At 43.4% G+C, this 27,338-nt stretch overlaps 1 protein-coding gene across 2 annotated transcripts in view; it reads left to right on the top strand.

Moving 5' to 3' along the window:
- Nucleotides 1-27,338, top strand: part of DCDC2 (doublecortin domain containing 2) — a 159,439-nt gene that overhangs the window by 14,235 nt on the left and 117,866 nt on the right. For both annotated transcript variants that reach the window (XM_084794060.1, XM_084794061.1), the window contains one exon: nt 27,250-27,326. In XM_084794060.1, coding sequence (XP_084650186.1) covers nt 27,250-27,326 — 77 coding nt within the window. The remainder of the gene's footprint in view (nt 1-27,249; nt 27,327-27,338) is intronic.

Genomic DNA, 27,338 nt, shown 5'->3' with positions numbered 1-27,338 from the left:
TAGCCTGTATAGGTTGCCACACTGGTAAAATGGCAGAAGACTGTGTCTTTAAAGCAGCAGGCTATATACCTCCTTGCACTATGTGGAACAGGCACCAGCGTGGTCCAGCACCAGGCAATGGAGGTCTGCTTTAAGGGCTGGGTCAGTGACCTAATGTCTGGCTTGGTCAACAGTGAAAATTCCCACATACCATCATGAGAGACTCCCTTGTGAGCAGCCAGCTAGATCCAGCTCAGATATCACCCCATGATTACATAGTTTAGATGTTTGTTTGTTGAAAGAAAGTCAGCCTCGGCCCACCTGCTAGCTCAGGGCAGAATGCTGAGTGGCCCAGGATTGTGGGAAAGACACAGCGGAGTCAACTCGGCATGTTTGCAGCAACGCTTGATGTTCAGAGGGAACCTCTCTCTCTAGGAAATTCCGAATGGCAGCCTATGCAGCAGCGTGCTTCCTGCTTCTAGCCACAGGCATTTGGGACTTTCAAAGATTTAGGAGCCCCAATGCCAGTCCTTGCTAGTTCAGGTCCCACATCCTCATGTAACCGGCCTAAGACTTAGAAAATTTTATGTTGCCTGGCTTCATGCAAGTTTGGTTTACAATGATAAGGAAGGCTGACCAGGGTCCAAACCTCTCAGCTGTCGGTTGCATGGAAGGCCCATGCCCAAAGGAAGACAGCGCGGTCAGAGTCAGAAAACACAGGGTGCTGGAAGGCAGCGGCTGGAGGCCAGGGCATCCTCAGCCCCTTTGATGAGCACTAAAGGCAGAAGGGAAATATTGTCATGGACTAAGACAGAAGAAGGACAGAGCCAGAATGGTGGGGATAGAGTGATGTGAGCGGCAGGGCCTGAGAAATAGGAAGACCCTAACTGCAATGTTAAAAATATAAATAATAATAAAAAACTTCCTCCAAAGCCAGCTAGAACCGTTGATAAGGCTTCAGCCGGGAGTGGCCATAATCTCTGTTGTCATCACTGTGAGCTTGGAGGCCAGGAAATTCCTGCTGGCAATTTTTACGTCAGATGGACACAGTTATAGTCATTTGAGAGGAGGGAGCCTCAACTGTGGAAATGTATCCATAAGATCAGGCTGCAGGCAAGCTTGTAGGGCATGTTAAATAGTGATGGATGTGAAAGGGCCCTGCCCATTGTGGGCGGGGCCATCCCTGAGCTGAGGACCCTGCTCCTGCCTCCAGGTTCCTGCCCTGTTTGAGTTCCTGTCCTGACTTCTTTCCATGACCAACAGTGATGTAGAAGTACAAGCCAAATAACCTCTTTACTCCATGAGTTGATTTTGGTTGTGGTGTTTCATCAAAGCAACAGTAACCCTATCCAAGACAGTAACTATATGAACCATGTTTGCATTCATAGAAACAAAGGGACACTTTTTGTTTGTTTGGAAAAGGGTGTCACTGTGTAGTCTTGTCTGGTCTGGAATTCACTATGTAGACTGTACTGACCTTGATCTCATGGAGATCTGCCTCCCTCTGCCTCCTGAGTGCTGGGACTTATGGTCTCTTCTGTCATGTCTGGCCACTCTTGGTGCTTTTTGATAACAAATACCACACTAACTACTGGAATATACAGTGTTGAAGGATCTGCAAGCCTGGGATATGCTATGAGCACATGTGGATTTCTGTGTTATGTATTTAGTATGCTAAGTCCTTTACCTTAACACAACTGAAACCTCCTGGCAGCCTTACGATGAAGCAGAGGTTGCCACCATTCCTGTTTTATGAAGCAAACTCGTGAGGCCACAGCAGAGAGACCTGGTGTTTGTATCTGGCATCGTGCAAAGGGCAGCATTTCCAGCTAAACCAGGAGGATTTAACTGAAGGTGATCACTCAGAGTCTGTTGCTGTGGATGGACTTCTGAGTGCGGTGAAGGTCTTTAGAAGTTACCATATGTGATTTGATCATGATAAGAAGAAAATGAGGAGGACGGAACACTGGGAAGTGAGTCTAGACAAGGGTATGGTTTTCTCTTAATTACCTCAATGACCTTCTTCAACAACTTGTTAGTGACAGTCCTGCCTAGAGCTATTTTAGTTGTCTTCTTAATTGGCTTTTTTTTTCTTTGCCATGGCTAATATTCCCTATAGGACAAGATATTTATGTTGAATGTTTCCACTGCCGTCCTTGAAATGGCTTTGGCATGTCTACTTAGAAAAGACTCCCACAGGAAGCTGAAAGTATTTTTACATGGAAATTTACTACCAAGTATGAAGATATTAGTGACAGGGACACCGAGACAGGAATGGCTGATTAAGGGTTTCGTGCTACTGTCAGGGCACCCTTTGGTCACTTTGACTCTTCTGACTGGATGGTTAGAGTTCCCTCAACCACATTATCAGGAACATGATGTAACTTGCCAGGCTGGAGGAAAAGGTCGTGAGGACCACCAGGTGCTGCAGACAACCTGCTTCCAGCCCCACCTCAAAGCTTCAAAGTATTAGTTCATCTCCTTTGTGGTTGGAATGCAAAATGTCCCCTCATAGGCTCATGTCCTCACTGCCCTGTACAATGGACTATAACCTTGTAAACAGGAGGACATTTCTCCCTCCCCTAAGTTGCTTTTGGTCAGACTGTCTTGTTACAGCAACAAGAGATGAAGGTAGAATGCCTAGTTTTAAGGATTAAGTCAGAAATCATCCCAAAACTTAGTGGCAGAAACAGCACTGTATTTTATTCATAGATCCCATGTGGGTCTATGAATTCAGAAGAGGTGGCTTGTCTCTGCTTTATGCTATCTGAGCTTTTAATGAGGTACTTGAAGGCTGCATATGAGGCTCTTCTGAAAACTAACATGGCAATAGAACGGATGTCAGCCATTGGCTAGACCCTTGATGATTTTCCTTCTCTTTTGTCTCATCCATGTGGTTGCTCTTTGCAGGGTAGATTGAGCATCATCATAGAACGGTCATGGAAGTAGGGGAAACAGAGAGAGGGTGAGGGACACATTTTCCCTGTGTCTTTGTGTTACTGGTCTAGGCTGCTCAGTGAGCAGGGGGCTACAGGTTGTCCAGGATCTTAGAATATGGGCCAGGTCGTGATCACTACAAGCAGACATAGGCAGCATAGGATGCTCCAAACAGACTTGTCTTAGAAGGCTTTGTTAGTACTGCGCTTGATCATGGCTCATTGCTTATTGAAGGGCTAAGTGAAGGGAGTACTGTGGGAGTCTCACAAACCAGGGGAACCTCTCTTTATGTCTTCCACTTACACAGGCAAGATTTCATAGGATGGGTAGCGTTTTTGTAGCTGCTTAAGCAAAGGAGAGAAGCTGTCTGGAAGAGCTGGAGATGAAAGAGAGCAAGTGGACAGGGAACAGTGTGCATTATTTTTTTTTAAAGATTTATTTATTATGTATACAGTTTTCTGCTTGCATGTATGTCTGCACAGAAGAGGGCACCGTATCTCACTGTAAATGGTTAATGAGCCACCATGTAGTTGCTGGGAATTGAACTCAGGACCCCTGGAAGAGCAGCCAACGCTTTTAACCTCTGAGCCAGCTCTCCAGCCCCAGCAGTGTGCATCTTTATCATACTGGACAGAAGAAAGAAAGAATGCCTATGCCTGGCCTCCTTTTCCTTTCCATATTCCTTCCCCCCCATATGTTATATTCTTTAGAGTGAAGGCTCCATCCAGTTGCTTCTCACAGTAATTCCTCCTCATCGTGAAAATGCCTACTTCTAAAACTACAATCCAGCCCTGCTGGGCACACATCCAGGCCTTGTGATGCTTGGTAAAGGTTCATCACACAACTGAAAACCTCGACTAAACAGACCAAACCTCTCTTATTTAGACCCAATGTGTCAATTAAAATGTCATTCCTTGTGAGTGTTGTTTTTCAACTTCTCAGTTGGCTCTTGGTTCTTTTTGCTCTGCCTCTCTCTGAATTATGATTAGAATAGAAGAAGAAATGAAATTTAGGGAGTCAAAGACAGTGGCACAATCCTACCAGCCCAGGGTAATCTGAAGAGAAGAAAGTATTAAGTGTGAGAGGAGAGCCTTCACATTGCCAAAAAAGTTACAGTGTAAAAGTTCTTAAGCCTTCTTCCTGGTGGTCCCTTTCCAAAGGCCAAGTCTTAAGATAGTTTTGGGGACAAAATTCCTCTTCTCTTTGAAGCTGGACAGAATGACTTTTTAGCGTGAAGTTGCTCAACCAGCACCATTTGGACATCGTGACCCTTTGCTTTGATTTATTATTCTACTCCCTATGGGTGTGAAGATTGCAATTCATCATTTGGTGCATGCAGCAGGGTTTAGAGTCTGCCTGAGGTTGTTTGGTCCGCGGTAACCTGGAAACCTAATTGCAACAACAAGCCATTTGAAGGCAGCTACGCTCTCTGTGCTTACAATAAAAACAATACCGGGAAGGATCAGCCAGTGGCTGACCAGTAGGTCCTTCAGGCAAACTTACCCTGATTTATGCTTATTCATGATTGGGATGCTGTAATCCAGAAGTGTGTTTAGTAGATTAAAGAAGAAAAATAAAAAAAGAAAGGAAGGAAGGAAGGAAGGAAGAAAAAAAGAAAGCAAAGCAAAGAAGGAAGGAAGGCCATTGAATGTAGTAGTTGGTTGAGATTAGCATTTTCTTTTTCCTACCAGGCGAGTGAAAAAAAAAAAAAAAGAACTAAAAAAGGAGGACATGACTGCTCCTAGGTGTGGTGGAGGAGAGAGTTTATTGTAGATGTGAGGGAGAGCACAGCCAGAGGTAGAGATAGAAACATCTGGGAGAGTCCAGGGTGAATATGACCCTGAGCCAGGCCACGTGAGGAGAGGTGTGTGGGGAGAGGAGAGAGGAGAGGCCAAGAGACCAGGAGACCAAAGGCAAGAAAGGGCCTGCATAGCCAAAATGGTTTGATTACACAGAGAAGACCAGCTGGGGGAAGGGCAGCCAAGCCCTTGTGGTAGTGGGTTGGGTATATCAACCAGGAGGACCCTGTAACAAATAGGGACTGAGGGATGCTGCGAGAACTTGGTGACCAGCTTCAGCTTTGATGTATTAACAGGCACCTCAATTAGCTGGGTATCATGGGTTTGAGACCTAACACCCTGAAGAACTGAGTGAGTATCTTTGCTTCTTCTGTGTTCAAGAAATTGCAAGAGACTTGCTCTCTCAGATGGATTTGTATTCCTACTCTTAGTATTATTTCACATTATGTAACACTTTCAGGTAACAATACCTCAGTCTTCCTCACTGATGAAATCATAGAAATTAGGTCTGGAGAGAAAAGTTAGCCCAGATAAGCTTAGTCACTCCAAGCAACCTCTTGCCTTTCCCTGTTTTATTCAACCATGTCTTCATTTTGGTATCACAGAAACAAATGCCGATAGAATAGAAACATGTGCAGGGAGTAGCCACAGGCCTCATGGCACCTGATCGGTGTCGTATCATGGATTCTCTGGATAACTTAAATCAGCTCCACTGAAGACGTGCCACAGGCTTGACCACGTCCCTTGGTGGGCTCCTGTGTTCACGTGTTGTAAGAAGCGCTTCTGCAATCCCCACTGCGTGGAACTTGGGTAGCTCATATAAAAGTGCTGACCAAGCCGTCTGCTGGCACCACAGCTTTACTTCCAGCTGCCAGCTTAGCTTCTCTTCCTGTCACTCTTGACAGAGGCCACTTAAGGGAGGAAGGGTCCGTTTCTACTCTCAGTTCAAGGGTGCAGTCTACCGTGGTGGAGACGGGAGGCGGCAGGAGCCTGAAGATGCTGGTCCCATCAAGGCCACAGTCAGCCATCTGAGAGTGATGAGACCCTGTGTTCAGCTCAGCGTTCTCCTCTAAGGTCAAGATCCTGCCCAGTGAGTGATGTCACCCACATTAAGGCAGGCTGGGTGTCTCCCTCACAGACATGCCCAGAGGCTAAGCAATGTCTCACAGGCGTTCTTGGATACAGAGCTTCCTCCCTGCTCTTTGTAAGGGTAGCACTGTGGGTTGACAGCAAGGTATATAAGGAAAAGCACACGGGTCCCTTGAAAAACACCTTTGTTTCAATAAACCTAAGTTGAGAAAACCAGATTTACTTACCCTTAGTTTTCCTCTTTATGTTGGGACTCTGCTTAGGGAAGCAAGCGAAGAATGAGTAAAGGCTTTCCACGAATTCTGTCTTCTATGCAGAGGGAATGGGAGTGAGCGGTTCTCTTCAGTTATGCTCGTTAGTGCTTGTGTGTTGTTCTGCTTACAGGTGAGTAAGCATATTTAGCCCAAGTCTTCTCTCCAGACCCGTGCCTGTGGCTTGGGAACAGGAGCTGAGGTATTTTCTGAAGGAGCTAAGCCAACTGACCAGGCTGTGGGCTGTCTTGATCTTCTCCTCAGAGCATAATAATCCAGATTTCACACTGCTTTTCTTAACCCTGGGAGGATGTTAAGATTTGCTAATTTGCTGTAATGTGGACAAGCTGTCTGGAGTCACTAAGATGGTGGCCCCTGAGGGCCTTTCTTTGGTAAGAATTGGTATGAAACATGATGAAGCGCTGTCTTGTACCCTCACTGCTGGTTGGAATGTTTGAGTTTGGACCACTAGGCTTGGGAGGTTCTGGTTTTGGGAGAAGCTGGTAAGTGGTGTTCCCATCAGATAGCCCTTGGGTCCAGGGCCTTTACTGAGGTAGACAGGTTGGGAAAAAGAAGAATTGAGCCTCATCCATGTGGAGCCTTTTCTACTTTTCTATGTGCTATGCTGTCCTTGATGTAACTGAAATATTCTAAGTATCAACACACCTCAGCTGTCTCGTGAGCTACCCTCACTCAGGCAGGGAAGGAAGAGGAGGAAGGGGGAAATGTAGTGAGGGAATGCTCAATCTGCATTCTTAATGAAACAAACATAAATTTTGTCCCAATACAGTTTCTCTAAAACAGTAGCAGTCAGTGTCACTGAATCCTGTTCATAGATGATGGTGTTTCAGTTACGTAGGCTGGAAAAGCCAGCAGTGGGCTGACGAGGCGACACCCGGTGCATTGCTGTCAGTGGTCTCCAACAATAACTGTTTTCAGCTGGCAAGTAATTTTTCTGTCATCTTTTATTAATTTTTATATAATATATTTTGATATTTTCTTCTTCCCCAACTACTCCTTGAAGTTCTTGACCTCCCTATCCACCCTACTTTATGCTCTTTCTCTCTCTCTTCGAAAAACAAAAACAAAAACACAAACCCAAAACATTCTCATAAAAACAAAACTCAAAACAAACAAGCAAAAGACCCAAAAGACAAAAAGAAAATGATAAAATAAAGCCAAATGAAACAAAAGTATACACACACACACACACACAAACACACACACACCAAAACATGGAGTTTGTTGATATATCCAGTGACACTCCATTAGAAAAAACAAAAGCAGTGTATTAAGGGTGTGGCTGTATCCCAGCCAGATCACACACACCTAGGTCTTTGGATGTGATTCCTTACCAGAGCAGCCATGTTGCTGGATTAATTCCTCTACAAGGGCATTGGTAGTAGGTTCTTTTGTAAGATCCATGGCCTCATTAGCCATGTGCAGTTTGCTCTGCTGACAGTACCAGGCATGAAGTGACTTTCTCTCTCCCAGCAGGTATCAACCACACATAGCTTCTCGGTTAGGTGTGGGACCACGTGTCTGTTTCCCCCACACAGCGCTAGGACTCTGTCTAACATGAACATGTTGCCATAGTCTCTGTAAATTCATATGTGTTGGTTACTGTCAAGCTAGATGCTTGGGGCATTACTGTCATTACTGCTCCGTTAGGGCTCTCTTGCTGTGCTGATTGTTGCTGTGGTCCATGGGCATCACGGCTGGGGCGGACTACTGATTGCTTTCCTCCATTGGCAGCTCTTGGGGTGCTTTCTGGAAGCATGAGAGCTGGTCCTCAGCGACGAGACTTTCTGTCCAGTTCCAGCTCAAATCCTCTGAGGCCTACATCCACAGTGCCTGGTACAGCCACCTCATTTTTGACAGTGGTGTCAACATGTCCTGGAAAAAAGACAATTGGGAAACTGGATTTCCACATATAGAAGTATGAAATTAGATCCATACCCTTCACTCTGCACAAACATTGATTCAAAATATATCAAAGCCCTACTATAAGGCCCAAGGCAGTGAAAACGGCTGGAGGAAAATATAGCATATGTGCAGGCATATACAAAGACGCTCTGAAAAGGACTCAGTAGGACAGGCAAAGAGCCCTCTGCATGGACAGTGGGAGAGTAAGCTATTTTAATTGAGGAAGTCGCTCAGCGAACCCTGAACAACTCTTCTTTATCTACACCATGTGCTTTGACCTCCTGGATGGTGCGCTTTTGATGTGGAGCTGAGGTTCTCTTGACCCACTTCTACCCTTAGGGAATGTAAATATTTTCTCAATTAAGCAGGACCCGCTGGCTAACAACAAGCCGGCCATTGTTTCTTACCGTTCTGAGCTAATAAGCTTGGTATGTGAACGAGGACCCCCCTGGCTCTGCAGATCAGCCACAAACCTCATGGCTGATCTTTATAAGATAACTTTGAGAAATAATTAATTTAGTGTGAACTTGGTGTGGGTACTTTTGTTTGTTTGCTCTTTTCAGCTGTCCCTTGGCCTAACAAAGTGAAGGAGGGTCACGTTTCTCTGACCCCAAAGCAAAAGCCAATGTAACCACACGTCTGAGGTACTCAGGGTTGGTCCAGCTGGACTGGTGTTGGCTCCCAGAGGTGAAAGAGTACAGATCTCTCCTTCTTCCTTATGCCACACAGCTTCTGTTAGCTTCTTACTTGTAACCACTTGCAGATGCCAGATGTTGCAACTTGGAAATTAAAATTGATACAATTACCAAATCTGCAGATCTTGAGGAATTTTGTCAAATTTCCCAACATATGTGCGGCTTGTACAGAAGCACACTCTTCATTTAGTTGCCAATGTTTTCTTAGTTAATACGAAGCTGTGACTTCTCATCAGTCTTTCATGTTTTTGGTGATTCTGAGGCCCGCTGCTTAGTAGCAGGTCTCTCAGTTTGTGTCTGCATGTTGTTTCCCTGTGGCCTGCTTGGGAGCGTTCATTTTGGAGACACAAAGTCTACAAAAAGCTGCTTTGTCCTGCTGTCATGTCCTATCAGAAGGTATTGCCCAGGAAGTATCATTAGAAACAGGACACCATCATCACTGCAGGGAGGTAAAAGTAGTGAGAGAGAAAACAACTCTATCGCCGAACAGTCTTAGGCTGTAATCATAGAGTCCACTAACGGGTTGCCCGGCAGAAGGAAGCTTCACTATTTTGTATAGCCAAGCACCCGTAACCTCTTGCAGTCCTGTTTTCCAGAAACTTAGTAACCAGTCCCTCAGTGAGGGCTCTGGACAGGACCCTTCGTACATAATTACCCTATCCGAGTTGAGCCAAGCATCGGTGTAAACTGGCCACATCCAGAGGAGAAACATACTCCTCTCATCTTGAGGATAGTTATCTTCGTCCCTCGGAACAAGCCACTCTTCCGTTAGGCTCTCAGCCACCCATCTTGCTTTCTGCTCTCGCACAGGCACCTGGGAATGGTGCTGCTTCTGTTCCTGGACTTTTCTTTTGCTTTAAAATTCTTATTTATTGGGGCTGGAGAGATGATTTAAGAGTATGTATTCCTTTTTCCTGAGAATCCTAGTTTGATTCTCAGCACTCACATGGTGGCTAACAACCCACAGTGTGGGTATTAATCACACACTGTGGTTCGCAGACAAACATTCAGGCAAAATACCCAAACACATAAAATAAAATAAATAAATATCACAAATATTTATTTAAAATGTTCATTTATTGTATTGTATTTATTTCATGTGTGTGTTGGGGCTTGCAGATGGATACCTGCATCCCATGGTACACCTATGGAGGTCAGGAGACAACTTGAAAGAACTGGTTCTTTCCTTCCACTGTCTTGGTCCTGGAAATCCAAACTCAGATCACCATTCTTAGTGGCAAGTTCCATCCCATCCAGCTCCCTTTCCTTATGATTCTGAGAGATGCGTCATATGTCTCTGAGAAGGTGTTCATACGAGCGATGAGAAGCCTGTCTGGCTTTATTTATACTAGCCTGTCTAGTACATTCCTTTCAAAGAGAAGGTAAACTGTTTAAAATATCTAATGTGCCCAGAGCGTGGAGAGGAGGGAGATGTCATTTCAGCTGAATCAAACCTCTTATTCAATGTTAACTGTCCTGGCAGCGCATGATGCGGGCATGTGGTGCTGATGCTGATGCTGATGCTGATGCTGATGCTAACCTTAAATCACAAAGCTAGGTGTGCTATCTGCCAGCTCTCTGAGCTGACAGGGATGCCCTGTGGAGAGACTTAGAGACTGCGCAGGTGCACTGTTGCCCCTTACAGGGTTCCAACCTCAGAGTATGTGATGAGTCAGTGGGTCTTTTCTGCATCAGCTGGCATTGTGTGTTGGCCTGCGATGGTTTTCTCTCCCCTTAATTACTTCACATTCCTAACTGGACTTTTCTACTGAACAGGGAAATTTTCTTCTATACATTCACTTTATCTTTTTATTTGTATCAGTAAGGATATGAGTATTTAAAATTTTTTTACTTACTGTTATTCTTTGTGTGTGTGTATGTGCATATACATATGTGTTACAGTGCGCACATAAGGTTAGAGGACAACTTTGTAGCACAGATGTTCTCCTTCCAACTTTCCATGGGTTCTCAGGATGATCATAGGTCATCAGACTTACATTATAAGGTATCTTTGTCATTGGGCAAGACCATGGGTACTTGTTTTGAACTAAATTTCAATATTGTCATTATTTGTTCTATTGCTTATGTTATCCCTGATTTGGACCATGGTCACTTCATCAGGATGGCTGTGAAGGCCCTGCTGCTCTCTGAGTGCTTTCTTACCTTCTAGTACCAGGAGCTGCTCCAGACTCACTTGTAGCCTTTAGTGTTTAGTCTTGGATTTGCTTGTTCAGAAAGTCCTCGTTCCCTTTTGTTACAGTTAATTTTTATTTAACCGTGTTTAGTTCTCTTAGTTATTTCTGAACCTGGCTATCACACAAATAGTTGACTTTTAAAACATTTGTTTATAAAGGTTTACAACACAATCTTGAGCAGTTTAAGTCTGTTCTTAACCCTCTATGTTATCCTGACTCCATCTTTGCCACAAACCCCAAATTACTTGCTTTTTAATTCCTTCTTTGCTCCAGCTGGATCTTCTTCATCCCTCTTGGACCTCTGCCTGTGGCTGAATCCCTGATCCCTCTTCTCTCTCCTCCTGCCCTGGCTGGCAGGAAGTCCAGCCTTATTATCTCCTCTGCTCAGTGATTGGCTGTAAGCTGCTTTATTGGCATATCAAGGGACAGTTGGGGAGCAGTGTTTATACAACATTAAGAGGAAATTCTCAGAACAAGGCTTGCAATCAGGTATGCGGGGTACAGAAATCAGCATTTATATTACACAATAACCTTATGCCTACACCTTTTAGTTTAAGGTGATGTTTTTGAACCCATCAACATGGGCATGAGGTGCTGCTTGCTCTTGGGGTGTCACTGCTTGGAGGCTTTCTCAGTAGACAGTGCTAAGAAGTAGATGCACGAGAGCATGCACACATGTGCACACAGCTGCGTTATTCTGCACCCATCCATCTTTATAAATGTATGCAGATATGTCTTTTGAGCATCTGAATTTATCCTGACACATCCAGTTATGCTCCAGCTCCTCCTGACCCCCACCCATTCCTCATTTGTAATCCTCTCTAGTTAAACCTCTGTGCTTTAACATCTTTCTACCACAGTGGGAAACCCTTCTCTCATTGTTAGCCACATTAAGCTATATAATATAATGTCCTGTGTACACACAAAACAGTTACAGGAGTGCTAGCCCATACTTACACAGGAAGCATTTTGGTAACTACAATATTCGACTTGTTTTTGGTGCTTTTTGCATTTAGATTTCCAGTATACAGCAAGGATCCTGTTTTCCTAGGCAACTTAGATTAGGATCTCCATCCCTTTTCCACTGCACGAGTGACTTTTTGTTGTTGCTGTAACCAGACAAGAAGCAGGAGGCAAAGGATCGGCTTATCTTGGCTTTCTCAGTCTGAGCACACTGTCCGTCATGGCAGGGAGGCATGGTGGCAGGAGTGTAAGGGAGCTGGCCGCACTGCTTTGCCATCAGGAAACAGAGCACACAGAAAATGGTGTCAAGGTCCATCTTCAGTGATCCATCTCCTCCGCCCCAGCTGTACCTAGTAAATGTTATGCTACTTTCTAAAACAATGCCACTACCTAGGACCAAAAGCCGAAGCTCACAAGCCTGTGGTGGACACACCGCATTCAAAGCCGGAACTCGCCCTTTCCATTCTGTGTTATGGCTGTGTGACAGGCTTGCTTATTTCTGCTGACTGAATCAAACATTTAGAGAGGCCTCCCTTACTAAGGAACATTTACTCTGAAATACAAAACAGGGCTCATTGCGGCGTTCATAAGCATAGGTAGGGCTGGCCTCTGCTGTGTCTCAAGAATAAAAGGGAGAGGTCTCATTCACGACAGAACAGCCTAAGAGTTGTTATGTGAGGCATCTGAGTGGGGATTTGGAGAAATGGCTCTGGCTAAAGTGCTGGCTGCTTTTATAGAGGACCCGGGTTTGGTTCCTAGCGCCCACACGACCGTTTGCGGTGGCCAGCAAGTGCAGTTCCAGGGGGTCCAGTGTCTTCTCCTGTCCTTCCTGGGCATATTATGCATGTGGTCCATTTACACACAAGCAGGAAAAACTCTCATTTTCATTAAATAAAATTGAAAAGGAGTAAAAATTCTTTTAAAAAATTTAAAAGTAAATAAGCAAGCAAGCAAGTTTATTGTCTTTTTCAGTAGTAAGAAGAAGCTGGGAAACCTGATAGGAGACTATCAGACGGTCTTAGGTCCTAACTGGACGCTGCATGGACAGTTGTTAAAGAAACTAACATTTAAATGATAAAGCCTGTGGCTTCACTGCACTGGACCAGCCGGGCTGTTCCTCAGCAGCTGTTTCTGACATGAGCGTTAGTTTTCATTATTTATTTTTTGTTTCTTTTCACTTATGAGAGCATGTAAAAGTTTATATTTCTCCATTCGTTCCAAACTTATCAATGTTTTAGCATTTGTTTCTCACATTAATCTTTCTCTCAGCAGTATTCAGTTATCATTATCAATACTAATAATGCCAATGCCAATACCAACGCCAACACAAATACCAATGCCAATACCAATACCAGTGCCAGTGCCAATACCAATGCCAGTGCCAATGCCAGTACCAATGCCAGTGCCAATGCCAGTGTCAGTGTTCCCTTCAGGACATCACACCCTCTTGGTTCCCTTTTATTTCCCTAATTCTTCTTATTTCTCCTCTATTGCCTAACTCCAAGGGTTAGTCTCAAGCCCCCTTCTTTCCTTCCTGCTTCTTCCTTAGTATGTTCTTTACTTTCGTTGCTGTGGTCCAACATCCAGCAAGAAGCAACCTAACGGGGGCAGGATCCATCTTGGCTCATAGTGTGATGGGTCAGCCCATCATGGCAGGGAAGGCCTTTCAGTGGGAGGCAAAGCAACTGATCACACCGTGTCTGCAGCCAGAAAAGAGAGAGCACTAGAATGGCAGCTCATCAGGCTTTACCTTTCTCCCCTTTTTACTCATTCATGAGCCTCAAGACTAGGGGATGATGTCATCCATACTTAGTTCAGAGTAGACCTTCTCCTCTAAGCTTCTCGGGAAGTCCCTCACACTCACCCACACCCAGAAGCATGTCTCCTAGGTGATTCCAAATCTAGTCAAGCTGGCAATAAAGATTAGCTACCACACTTGGCGAGTTCACTTTGTTTCATGGCTCTAAATATCATCTATACAATAATTACCCTCAAGCCTGGGTCTCTAGCCCCGACTTCTTCCTGAACTCCCCGTGATCTGTGTGGATGACATGGGAGGTCTTCTGGGCACCTCAGATGATGTAAGTGCAGTAATGGCTGGCACGGGTGAACTTGAGTCATGGGACATTCCTTCGGGCAGAAGTGCTTCAGTGAAAGGCTGTAGAAACACACGGTGTAGGACTGACTGTACCTTTAAAATGCATAGATTTACGAGTGCCATTTTCCATCTTGGAAATCAAAGTATTTTCACCAGTATTGCTTGTTTCCTTTGTTTTTTTGACACAAAGTTTTCCTGTTTAGTCCTGGCTGTCTTGGGATTTGCTATGTAGAGCAGGCTGGCCTTAAACTCAGAGATCTGCCTCTTGAGTGCTGGGACTAAAGGCATGTGCCACCATGCCTGGCCAACTGTTATTTAGTTAACTCATGTGGGCATGTGTGGAGGTAGGAGGGTAACATGAGAGTCAGACTCAGGTCTTTAGGCTTGGTGGACAGCATCGTTTGAGCCATCTCATTGGCTTGTCACTGGGACTTCTATTAGGGAAGCATTGCTGTTTTAAAAATGTAGGCAAAGGAGGGGTAACTTCAGAGACTGGATTAATCTAAATCAGAAACACACTTAAATCATTATATTTTGTTTTTAGGGAAGAAAAACACATTTCTTTTGACAAGTCTCAGGATTAGCACTACTTGCACACAGCGCTACTTGCACACAACGCTACTTGCACACAGCACTACTTGCACACAGCACTACTTGCACACAGCACTACTTGCAAATTTAGTGATTTTGGTGAAGAACAGAATATGTATTGCAACTGTTTAGAGCAGTTGAAGAGGCGCTATAGGCTTGACCATGCCAGGGAGAATTTCTTCATGGATCTCATGCCTTTTCAAAGTCAGGGGTGCTTATCGATGCAAATTTAGTTCCTATCCTGTTGCCTTGTGTAATGTATGATTACAGATGGAGTATCTAGAAGACAATGAAAAGTGATGTTTGTAGGTGATTTTTATAGATAAATATAAATCAGTGCAGCAAATTCAATTTTTCTCTCTCATATTTCTACATTGATGCTATTTCTCTGAAGTAATGAAAGGATAGCTGTATCTGATTCCATTTGTTTACATAATGTTTATTGCAAATACTGGAGGTTTCTGTGGCTTTGGTAAGTATCTGATATTTGGTCTAGCATCATCATATTTTTAATAGTTTAAATTTCAAAGAGTTTCTATTTGCTTAAGATAATTTTCATTGTAGTAATATCTTAATATCCCTGCAGAAAATAAGACCTTGAAGGTATTTTAAGGATCTGAAAGTGAAATGCTTGACCCATATCCTATGTCTGAGCATGTAAAGGCACCCAGGTGATGAGGCAGTGTACCTCGGGAAGGCTGCTGAAGACTTGACATTTTAGGCCTTGAAATGAGCCCCCAGATCAGGGCTCCCACAGGAGGCTGAATGTTCATCCTTTAAACCCACACTGCCATCCTTATGCTCCAGGGAGAAAAAGTGATGGTGGTGGTGGTAGCGGCGGCGGCGGCGGTGGTGGTGGTGGTGGTGGTGGTGGTGGTGGTGTGTGTGTATGTGTGTGTGTGTGTGTGTGTGTCTTTATCTGTATCTGCATGTGGTATCTGTGTCTGGGTCTATGGTCCTCCACGGTGAATCCTCAGCATAAAGCCTAAAGCCAGGACTGGCTAACCGTGGTAGCTTCCCCTCTCGCACATGTGTTTCTGGGTGAATAGCTTTCTTATATTATTTTACATCTGAGTACAGGTTGTATGCACACATGTAGCACAGAAACCCCAGTTTCCATGCAGCTGGAAGCCGTTCCCCTGTTCTACATGCCTTCCCCTCCTGACTTGCCCATTTTCATCTGGGATTGCTGCCTATACTGTGTTTGATCCTCTGTATTCTTAGAGGATAAATATTCTACTGCACAGATTGGTTTGGTAACCTAAATCCCATTTGGGAAAACAAAACAAATCAGAGGCTGCTAATGGTGAAATAGCAAGTACAGCCAAGAAGGAACATGCAAATAAAAGGTACAGTCCAAAAAAGGTGTCCTTTTTAAATGCTTGGTTAGTGGCAGTTCCCGTAACTTCTGAGAGTTCTCTTGGGTTAATTAGTTATTTTTTAACTTTACAGGGGTCATACTGTTCTCTTCAGCATAGCATTAGGGGACCCACACAGACTCACTTATGACTAGTCGCCTTGACAGTATTCAAGTACTGTCTTGTTTCTCTATACGGCAAAGTGCCCATTGAATTAATTATTTTTAGATTAATGTAATCAGCCAGAGGTTTAACATTGCATATGAGGAGTTCCCAGGGTTAATGTGATCTTTCAAAATATTCCACAGAGTGTAATAAAGAGAAATTAGACTGTAATGTCAATGGCTTATAATCATTAGACATGTTGGGAAATAGATTTAATTGGATCAAAATTGGTTGAAGATTTAGCAATATGAACATTAGTTAGTTTACACATGCATTTTAAAAGTGTTTCAAGCAAAGGCTTGATTTCAGTGATAAGTATTTTTATCTTTTGGATTGTGTGCATGTGTGTATGCATGTGTGTGTGTATGTGTGTGTGTGTGTGTTGGTTTATGCATGTGAAGGTCACAGGACCACATTTGAGAGTCAGTTTTCTTCTTTCACAGTGGGTTCCAGCTACCAAACTCAGGTCTTCGGGCTTGTATAGAAATCACCTTTGCCCTCCTGAGATATCTTGTTGGTCCTCCATTTCTATTTTTACTTTTTTTTTTTTTTTTAAATTAGACATCTCTTACTGAGCTGGGATCCTTCAAGTAGGCTGGGCTGGCTGGACAGCAAGCTTTAGGAATCTTCCTGTCTTTGCCTCCCCAGTGCTAGGACTATAAATGTACACCACCACACTTGGCTTTCCAGACTGACAGATGAACTCTAGCCCACCTTCTGGGAATTGCTGCCTGTGCTGGGTACAACCCAGGGACCTGCACAGGGCTCGGCCAGGGCTGAGGTGTTTCATCAGCTCAGAGACTAATTGGAGCCTCCAAGGAATGTTCTGAGCAGCCTGCTCGTGGTAATTAGGGACACCTTCTGTGACTAGATTCTTACTGAAGTTAGGCTGGTTGGAATTTACAAAAAATCATAGCTCAACAGTAAAATATTATTCAGCCAGAAGTCTGACTCTGCCACCACCCTCGGTATCTGAAATTTCTGTAAGCTTCAGTTTTCACTCTATTTGTGTACACAGAAATTATACTGATGAGATCATGTCAAGTATATTTGACAATAGTAGCTGGAGAGAGAGGAACTTGAGGGAGTTGAGTCATTGAACACCATGCCCTGTATGGTAATATGTAGCATATGTGCATCTATTCATCTTTACATAGCCCAGTACAGATTCACGTAGATGATTACAAACACATGCCAGCTCTTTCTGTTAGTGGCTGGCTTTATCTTGACACCACCAGCGGGCTGAATGGTGCTCTGAGAAAACTGGCATGGGAAGCAAGGGGGCTTATGCGACTATTTCTTTGGCTACTGAGGTGTGAAAAGGCTCCTCACGATTAGAACAATGTTAACCATATGGCTAGTGAAATGGCTCACCGGGTGAAGGCATGAGCCACTAAGTCTGATGACCTGAATTCAATCCCCGAGACTCACTTGATAGAACGTGAGGACCACTCCCAAAAGTTGTCCTCTGACCTACTGTGGCACATGTGCCTCCCTGCCCTGGAATAAATAAATGAAATGTAATAAGGAAAAAGAGAACAATGCTAACTTTGTAAGGCACTTTTTATTAATAAGTGTGGATGTGATTTAAAGTTCTTTATAGTTAAAGTTGTAAACCTTCAGAAAATAAGTGGCTGCGCTGTAAATATATGAAAAGCAAAGGGGATGAGATGCTTGCTTAAGCATGATTTGTGTTCAAAACTCACCCTAATTTGTTTAATGGAAGTGTTCTATCTCCAAAGTACCATCCGTGGGTTACAGCTGAGAGCGTTTACTGGGAAAATAAAAAGAGATGCAGCCCCGTGGTGTGGTTACTTATAACTGGAGAAGGGTGTTACATTAATGGAAGATGCACAATGGATCCTCTGGAAGAAGATACAGGATTTCCGAGGGGAGGAATTCTGTCCAGCTAACTGAACAGCCTGTGAGAGGGCAGATCACTGAACAAGGCCAACAGCATGCTGGGTGCAGCCAGAGAACAAGTGCTCAAACCTCTGAGTCCACCGCTGTGGCCTTCGTCTGAGGCAGGGGCTGCTAGCCTCTGATGCTCTGGAATGTCGCATGCTTGGGCCTGTGGAGACCGAAGAATAATTCAGAAATGGGTGACTGAGCGAGGAAAGGTACCAAAGGCAGAAGCTGTGCTCAGCTGTTCTGGATGCCGTGGGAGGATTTGTGAGGTCCTAAGGCTGGGCCTTGGTTGAGGGTGGGGCGCAGAAGAGGGGGCGATGCAGCAAGCTTGAGGAAGGAGGATGCGAGCCACCACTGACTGTTCAGCAGTATGTTTTGTCTTTCAACTGCTCTGAAAAAGTGCAAGTTATCTGAATAACGTGTGAGAACAAATGAGCGTCTGTGTTGCTCGGTGAAAGCTTAGGTACCAATAGATGTTTCCAAATCTTCATTTTAGGGTGAAGAAGCAGACACATTCAGTGTCAGGAGAAAGATCTGGACAGCAGACAGAAACTTAGTTGAGAGTGACAAAATCATGTTCGGTCGCAGTGGGGTGGACAAACTTGTCCAGAATATTCAGGTTAAGCGAGCAGAGCAGGTGTGGAATCCTGGAGAAGGGCACGCTGACTTTTAACTGTGGGTCCAGAGGAGGAGCAGTAAGCATAGGAAACAGAATGGCCAGAATAGAAGTGGATCAGAGGCAACGTACGGCTGAATTATGGTAGACTCTCTAGCCACGTATTGTTAGAGTTTTCTCTTTGATACCATGGAAGATCGATGAGGTGTAGTGCGGTCGTATTCTGAAACGCAGATTAATTTTTTGAAGTCTCAAAGAACACAGATACCACAAAAATATACTTAACACATCAGCCACATTGTAGCTGCTCTCTCTAAGGAGTACTCAGCTTTGGGCTGAGCCATGGCTCCGTGGTTAAGGGCACACTCTGCTCCGGCAGAGGAACTGAGTTTGAACCCCAGCACTCAGCAGGCGGCTTACAACTGCCTGTCGTGGAGCTCCAAGGGATTGTAGCCCTCAGCGGACTCTTGTGGGCATGCGCACTCTTACGTGCACGTACCCGAGACAGACACATGCACGCGCACGCACACCCATAATGAAGGTACACTATATTTAAAAAAAGAAATGCTCAACTTTAGAAGTAAACACATGTATTATCTATGACAATTAATGGAGAAAATGCGCATTATATATCTCCTATACTGTGTCATTGATCAAACCATTTGGATTGACTTGGGTCACGTTCAGTTACTGTGTGTCCCATGCTTTCCCGTCTGTCCCTGTCTTTATACCCTTTAAAGCGAGTTTCTTGTTAATGGTACGCATTTGGGTGTTATTTTCTTATGCTGCTCCTTCCATTCTGCACTTAGTTGGAACTTATAATTCATTTATATTTAGTGAGTTACAGGCACAGCTGGATCTGAGTCCATCGCATTGCTCATTGCTTTTGTTTGTGCTTTTCTGGATTCTTTAGGTAATTAGACATTTGAACTATTTAACCTTTTATCTCTAAAATGAATGCTTTGTTATGATATTTGAGATCTGAAAAGTTACTTTAGTGTTTATAATATGTACCCTTAACTTTAGTGTGATTTCAAATAATATCCTCTCAGGTCTTGAAGAACTTTATAGTAGTATAACTCCGTGCATCTTCACTCATTTTTGTGTTTATGTTAAATAGTATACTTTTAATAATGTATGTTAGCAACTTCATGAATCATTGTTTTGCTTTAAAACATTTTTTCCACAAAAAATAAACACTGCATTGCTCATATACCTGGTACATTTCTTTCCAATGTCCTTTATTCTTTCATGCACACCTAGGCTTCTGTCTTTAGTTATTTCCCTTCGGTCTGAAAACTCCCACCACATTTTTTTGAAGCGTGGGTCTGTTATCAATTCTTTTGGCTTTTTTGTACTCAAAAATGTCTTTATTTCATTTCGTTTTAAAATAGCATTAATGGAACTAACTTTTTTTAAAACCTCTATTTATTGATTTTGTATGTGGGTGTGCACACAGGCATGTCATGGTAGTCACACTTGTCGGTTCTTTTCTTCTTTACGTGGGCTCCAGGGCTCAGGTTGCCAGGTGTGTGCAGCAAGCACCCTTACCAGCAAAGCATCTCTCTCGCTCTTCCTTTCCTCTTTTAAAATATGCTTCCTCAGGTACACTCTGCTGTGTCTTGGCCACTAAGTCTATGTAATAAACCCATTCGTTCCAGATGTTATGTTTTATTGCTTCTAAAATTTTCATTTGTTTCTTTTAGAAGTTTAATTTGTGGTCTAGATCTCTTCATAAAACATAAATATTGTTTGATCTACCCTTTGCCACCAAGTTGTTTAATTTACTTACAACAGTTACAGTAAAAAACTTTATTTTGCCCATCTCAACATCACTGACCATCTCTGGTTTGATTTTTGTGCCCCCCCCAAACAATAGACTTTGTTTCTTCCTTTGTTTGAATTGTTTTGTAATGTCTGTTGTATAGAGGTCGCTTTGTTAATGTTTTGTTATGTAGAAACTGAAAGCACATAATACTTTTCCTCAGAAGAAAGTACTCCTGCCTCCCCTGTTGGGTGGATGTCGGGGAAAGGGACTGGTCGTCTCCCAGCCCACAACTGGTTTCAACACAGGCTGGAGACAGCTTTCCCTGCCTTCACTATATCAATGCCTTCAAACACTGCAAGGGTAAATTAGGACTTCTCTCAGGGCTCGGGAGCTAATCCTGATGAGATTTAGAGCTGTCTCTTGGCAGTTGGTCCAACTGTTAGCTTTATACGCCCCTGGAGAATCTATTACCTAGCCCCACCTCCACCGGTCCATGCCATGGGGTTTCTGTCCCTGTTTCTTTGCCTTGCTCCTAGCTTTCATTACACCTCTGCACGCCTGAAGACAGCTCCAGGGGAAGAAGACTTCGTTGGTGGTGTGGACTTATTGCATTCTGGTCTCCTCTACAATGCCAGCCCATCCTCTGGCTAACTCGCTGCAGAAGGTTTGTCATCCAGGGCACGCAAGCAGCCCTAGACTTCTTCACACTCAGGACTCATTCTCTCTAGAATTTAGGTCATCTGGGCTTCTTTGCAACTTGAGTTATGCTATGTGCTTTAAAAAATGCCTTTCAGCTTCCCTTGTTTGGGCAGATGCCACTGTCTCCTATAATGTCCCTTCTAAGCAGGAGTGAGCTTGTGTCTTACATTTTTTTCTTATGGAGTCAAGCATCTGTCTTCACTTCTTGCTGTATAGTCTTTCCTTTGCAGATGTCTTTTTTTTTTTTTTCAGGCTGTGCACCCTGAGCATTTCTACAACAGATGGCTTATCTGTTAAGTTTAGGAACTGTTCCCAGAGTGAAGTATCCTGATAGAGGCCTTTCCAAAGTCATGTATAAGCCTCATGGTCAGCAGCAGACCAGGGTCAGTCCCATGGAGCGTGTGCTTACTCTGCACTGCCTTTTATCTGTCGTTTATTCCACTGAAAACAGTGACGTTGGGGTAATGAATGACAATGGCAACTGTTACTCTTCTTTTGGGGGGTAGTTAGTGGAGATCAAGCCCAGTGCCTTATGTGTCCCAGACAAACTCTTCACCATTGATACACCCTGAATGATTTTTTTTTGAGGCAGAATCTCATTGTGTAGATAGAGCTGGCTGGCCTGGAATTCACTATGTAGATTAGGCTGGCCTTGGACTCATAGAGATCCACCTGCTGCTACCTCCAGAGTGCTGGGAGTAAAGGCTATGACACTATGCCCAGACCCTTAGATGATTTTGTAAAAATTTCTTTAGGACAATTTATACCTGGAATGTCCATTATATTGATTCCTAGGTAAATTATTCCTTATTTTTGTGTCTTTAAACTTTTTTTTTGAAATGTTATTTTTTAAAAAGGTGAAAATTGATTAACTATTTTGCATAAGACTTTGTTTTCTCTTTGGTGCTGGGTGGTGTTTGCAAAGTAACAAAGTTTCCTCAAAGATGTTCAAAATCCCTTAAGTATATACCAGAAGGAAACGAGAGCCAAAACCTGGTGCAGGGCTGACTTTGGTACACTTGTCTCTCTAACTAGACCAGCATTTCAGAGAGTTATAGTGAACTGAGCCCTTAAACAGTGTAAGGGCTTTGACAAGAGGTGAGCTCATGAGAATCCATTCTTCTTGTTCCCTTGGGTCCTAAGGCTGACTTTGCTTTTCTTGGTCTAGGGTTAAAAAGGCGGCAAGTGCCAGTTAAGAGCCCCAGGGAGCAGCCAAGGGTGTGCAGCTGCCACTGTGGCAATTAGTTCACCGAGCAGCTCTTTGGGCTAACTTAGCAGAATCACTCTAACTTCTCCACATTGATTGATTGAGTAGCATATATTTTCTACTTAATCTATCTAATCCATGATTTATCTATCATCTATCTATCTATCATCTATCTATCAATCTATCTATCATCTATCTATCTATCTATCTATCTATCATCTATCTATCTATCTATCATCTATCTATCTATCTATCTATCTATCATCTATCTATCTATCATCTATCTATCTATCTATCTATCTGTCTATCATCTATCTATCTATCCATCATCATCATCCATCACTTATCTGTCACCTATCAGTTATCAATCTATCATCTATTCATTTGTCAGTCATATATTATCTACCTATCATCTACTTCTATTATTTATCTGTCATCCCAAGCTGGTTCCCCTTGTCCCATGGTTCACACGGCCCACAGCTATCCTCTTTTTTAACTGTCTTCTGTGTTTAGATCTATCATGTGTCTCATCTATCTGTTATCTGTCTACCTCTCAGCTAACTATAGCTATCTGGTGACCACCCATCTACCTATGTATTTATCACTTTCCCTCCCTCCCTCCCCCCTTTCCTGTCATTTACCTGCCCTCATCTGCACTTTCATTTCCTTTACTCATGGGAAGAAAAGAGGACTGACTTGGTCAGAATCACCCACTTGCCTCTTTCTGAATCATTCTGGTTCCCTGCTTCTCAGTGTTTTAGGAATTTGTCCTCTTCTAGTCCTTGGGTTGGGACCCGTGAACCTGTGGGTGACATCTCATGCTAAACCATAGTGTGTGCTACAGAGACCCAGGTCTGGCCCCTCCTTCCTGGGTGTATGCTGCTGTTTCTTACTGCACTTCTTCCTGCTCCCTCCACCCCCCAGCCACGCCCTTACCAGTCTCTCATGACTGCTGGTCCACTCTGTTCTCCTACAACAATATTCACTCCCACAGACAATGAATGATGGCCATTCATTTGATTTGGCCTCGGTTGCAGGTTGTATGCTGGGGCCGCTAGGCCTGCTCCCCGGTGTGAGCTACCCAGGGTCCATAGGTCCGAGTGGGAATTCCCTCCCCTCCAGCCCTGATGCGCACTCCTTCAGACTCAGTGTGCGGAAACTTTACATCATCTCATGCTAAATACTGTTCATGTCACGGCAAAGTGTAGTGCTGATATGAGAAGACCTGATACAATTATAAGCACTCTCCTTTACTGTTGTCTCCCATTATCCAGAGTCATAATATTGATCAGCAGCAGCACGTGACCAATACTCCCTGCCCACCCCCCACCAAGATCAGAGTTCTGGAAATCCCCCACCCCAGTTGACTTAGTTTAATTTATTTTGCACTTAGATGTGACGTTATTGAAAATGCCATTTAGGAACACGCACGGTGAGCTGGGTGTGGTGGCACATTGCTGTTCTTCCAGCACTTGGGAGCTGGAGGTAGGCCGATTAGCAATTCAAGGCCAGTCTTGGCTATATAGCAAATCTGAGGAAAACCCAGGCAACATAAGAACTTGTTTCAAAACAAAAACATAAACTATAGTTTTTCAAAAAGTAAAAATTGCTTTATATGATGTTCTTAAGTGATATTTCAATTCAGACATATTTTGTTTTTCAGATACTTTTATTGGTCTGTTGGAAATTGACAATGTAGCTATTTAGCTAGTATCTCTGGGCTGGGTATAATTAAGATTAATCTTCAATATAGATGATTAATCATGAATCCTTAGACACCATCTTGGCCATGCTGAAAATAACCAGTATTCGTGCAAGCACTGCGATCTTTTTTCCAAGAACCCACTTTTATATTCGGAATAAAGTTACAAAATTATTTTATAGCTGTATATATTTATTTCTCTAAATTACTAAAGTGAAACAATTTAGACAAGAGCTTTAAAACCATTTCTTTATATAATTGATAATATAATTATATATGTATATAATTATATATATAATATAATAAATTAATCATATTTATCTTTAATTCAACAAGCCAACAAGGTTTAAAGGTACCAGTGAGTATGTGGCAAGACGTATACACACAGAAAACTTGCTGATGACATAGTACATGTTGACTACATTACTGGGCAATGTCAAGAGGAACTAACGTAACATGGAATTGGCTGTTGCAAGCCCAGTCAATACAGCTATGAGAAACAACAGAACAAAGAGCAGCAGAGAACCTGGACACCCCAGCAGCTGGCAGTGGGAGGTGTGAGGATTGTGAGACACACAGGCAGGAAGGCCTGTCCTGCACTTGGATAGAGCTTTATTCACACCTAACCTGTTAAGACCTAAAAGCAAGCAATCAGGCTTGAAGGTGTTTACTGTCTTCTAAGGACTCCATAAGCCCCGGCCCTGTGTCAGATAGCATGGTCTGTATGTTGAGTCCAGGTTTTTATGCAAAGGAACAAGCTTAGTAAATAAAGAGATTAATTTGATCTTGTCATAAATATCATTGAGCTAAACATTTTATTCCAGAAAATTCTCAGTTTTCATAGTTGATTGTGTGGATCAACTTACATATTTGTGCAAATGAATAAGAGACGCTGAGCCACAACTGTAGGGATTGCTTCAGAGGTGGTTAGCTGAGCTCCAGCACATCTGTGGGGTGCAGGGCAGATAGCTGGCACTAGTGGCCCAAGTCTCCCCCTAAGTACCAGTGTGAAACCATTTCCATGGCAGACCACTAAATAAAAATGCAAGGTGTAGAATGGTCACGGCCCTCTATCGCTTAGCTTAAAAATTACATGTCTGTCACATCTATGCTAGATAATATGCAGAGGCTCTCTTTGAAGGAATGTTGATAAAATTAAGATGAAGCACAGTCTTTTAGGGGGACAAAGATTCTTCTTCTGAGATGGATGGAAAGGAGAAAGGGTTGGAGATGTGGGAGAGCTGCGCTACAAGGGGAAAGGAAAAGCAAAGGCCTTTATGTCTATTGACTTCCATTTTATTTCTTTTTAAAAAATGATTTATTTATTTTTATTTTTATGTACATCGGTGTTCTGCCTGCTTGTGTGTATGTGTGTGTCAGATCCCATGGAACTGCAATTATAGACAGTTTTGAGTTGCCATGTGGATGCTGGGAATTGAAACCGGGTCCTTTGGAAGAGCAGCCAGTGCTCTTAGCTGCTGAGCCATTTCTTCACCCCTACTTCTATTTTCTTGACGTTGGAACAAAATAATCTGGTGTGTGTGTTTATCATGAGAAGTAAGTAGGGCTTTGGGTTATCCATTACTGTTAGTGGTTGTTTTAAAATTTTGAGTTTGGCAGTCTCTCTCTTAACCCAGCTTCCACCCAAATAATTAAGAGTTGTCTATTATATTTGTTTAATAAACTTTATGGCACAACAGCTGGGCATTATTACTCTCTTCTTAACCCTTTATGCTAGTATGGCTTCCTCCCAGCATAAAACCCTAAGATACTTGCCTCTTATGCCTTTCTCTGCCCCAGATGCTCTTTCATCATGTCTCCCGAGCCCCTGTCAGTGGCTGAACCCCATACTGCCTCTCTCTCTCTCTCCTCCTCCCCTGGTGGTTGGAAGTCCAGCCCTATTCTCTCCTTTGCTCAGCAATAGGCTGTTAAGCTGCTTTATTGGCACATCAGGGGACAATTGGGGAGCAGTGTTTATACAACATTGAGACAGGAAATTCTCAGAACAAGGATTGCATCCAGATATAAGGGGCACAGAAGTCAGTATTTGAATATTTACACAGTACACAATCACATTATACCTACACATTATAGAAGGTAGCAATAATCATTATCTAGGGAAGACTGAGTGGAAGGTTGGTCAAGCATTTCTTCTAGTGTGTTTCCACAGGGTTGTGTAGCTCTAACTGCACCCTAGACTTCAGAAGCAAAAGGAGATACGGGAGGCTGGGTTCATAGCGCAGTTGTAGAGCACTTATGCATGAGGCCCGGACTTTGGTCTTCAATTCTACATAAACTGGGTGATGGCCATGCCTGTAATCCTAACACTTGGGAGTTGGAGACAGGAGGATGGGGAAGTTCAAGGTCACCCTCGGCTATATAGTGACTTTGAGGGGAGCCTGGGGAAGAGAGCCTTTCTAATAAAAGAGAGCGAGTGGCAATCAGAGGAGCCCGGGTAATGATGGGATGCAGGTGATGGATACAACATGAAGTAAAAGAGCCGAGGCCTGTGCTAAGAACGGGGAGGGGAGACGACAAGAGACGATGCTGCAGCTTCAGAACTCAGGGCTGATAGGATTGTTTGATTTGATTGTGCTTTTCTGGGAAACATTATTTAAGAAGTTGCCTTAACTTGCTTGGATCTTTGGCACAGATTGTAGTAAGTACGTGTAGGGCTTAACGAATAACTTTTTCTTTTATTTTTTGGAGAGCTTCTTTGAGGGCTTTAATTACTGATGGAGGATGAATCTTAACAGAGGCACTGAAATGAGCCATGTGAGATAGTTATTGACAACTATGCTGATTAAGCCTAATTAAAATTTTATGTCTTCTTATTGATGGTCAGACGAAGAGTTGGCTTGTGCCTCTGAAAAGACTCTTGGTGCCCAAGCGCAGGGGTACAGAGTTCTTAAAGGCAAAACCCACAAAGAGCATAAGTTTTATTTCAAAGTTAGTTTAGAATCAGAGTAACCTTGAAACTTTCATTCCTGGCAGAGCACAGTAATTATTTTAGATGTAACATGCCAGTTATTTTTTCAACTTATATTTTTCTAGTGATTTTAGGTTAATTACTTTCATTAAGACCTGTAGACATATAGTCAAGGCCATGGAAATCTCAAATGTGCTGCCAAGGCAAACCTGACTATTGTGTGGAGTGGGGTATAGGACTGAGAACTTGCCTTAGCCAACAGAAAATGGAGCTAGCAGAAGATGATGTTACCTCAGTGTTTCAGCGTAACAAACACCGTCCAGCTTCCCTGTTAGGAAGCTAGTAATGTTTCCCCCTCTGCTTTGCTTCCAAAGGTGAAACCTGTCATCCACAGCAGGATAAATGTGTCTGCCCGCTTCAGGAAGTCGCTGCACGAGCCTTGCACCATTTTGTAAGTTGGGGC

Source organism: Acomys minous (genome assembly GCF_964271855.1).
Source record: "Acomys minous genome assembly, chromosome: 9".
Lineage (NCBI taxonomy): Eukaryota > Metazoa > Chordata > Mammalia > Rodentia > Muridae > Acomys > Acomys minous.
The sequence above is the reverse complement of the archived record's forward strand: the minus strand, read 5'-3'. Positions and strand labels throughout refer to the sequence as shown.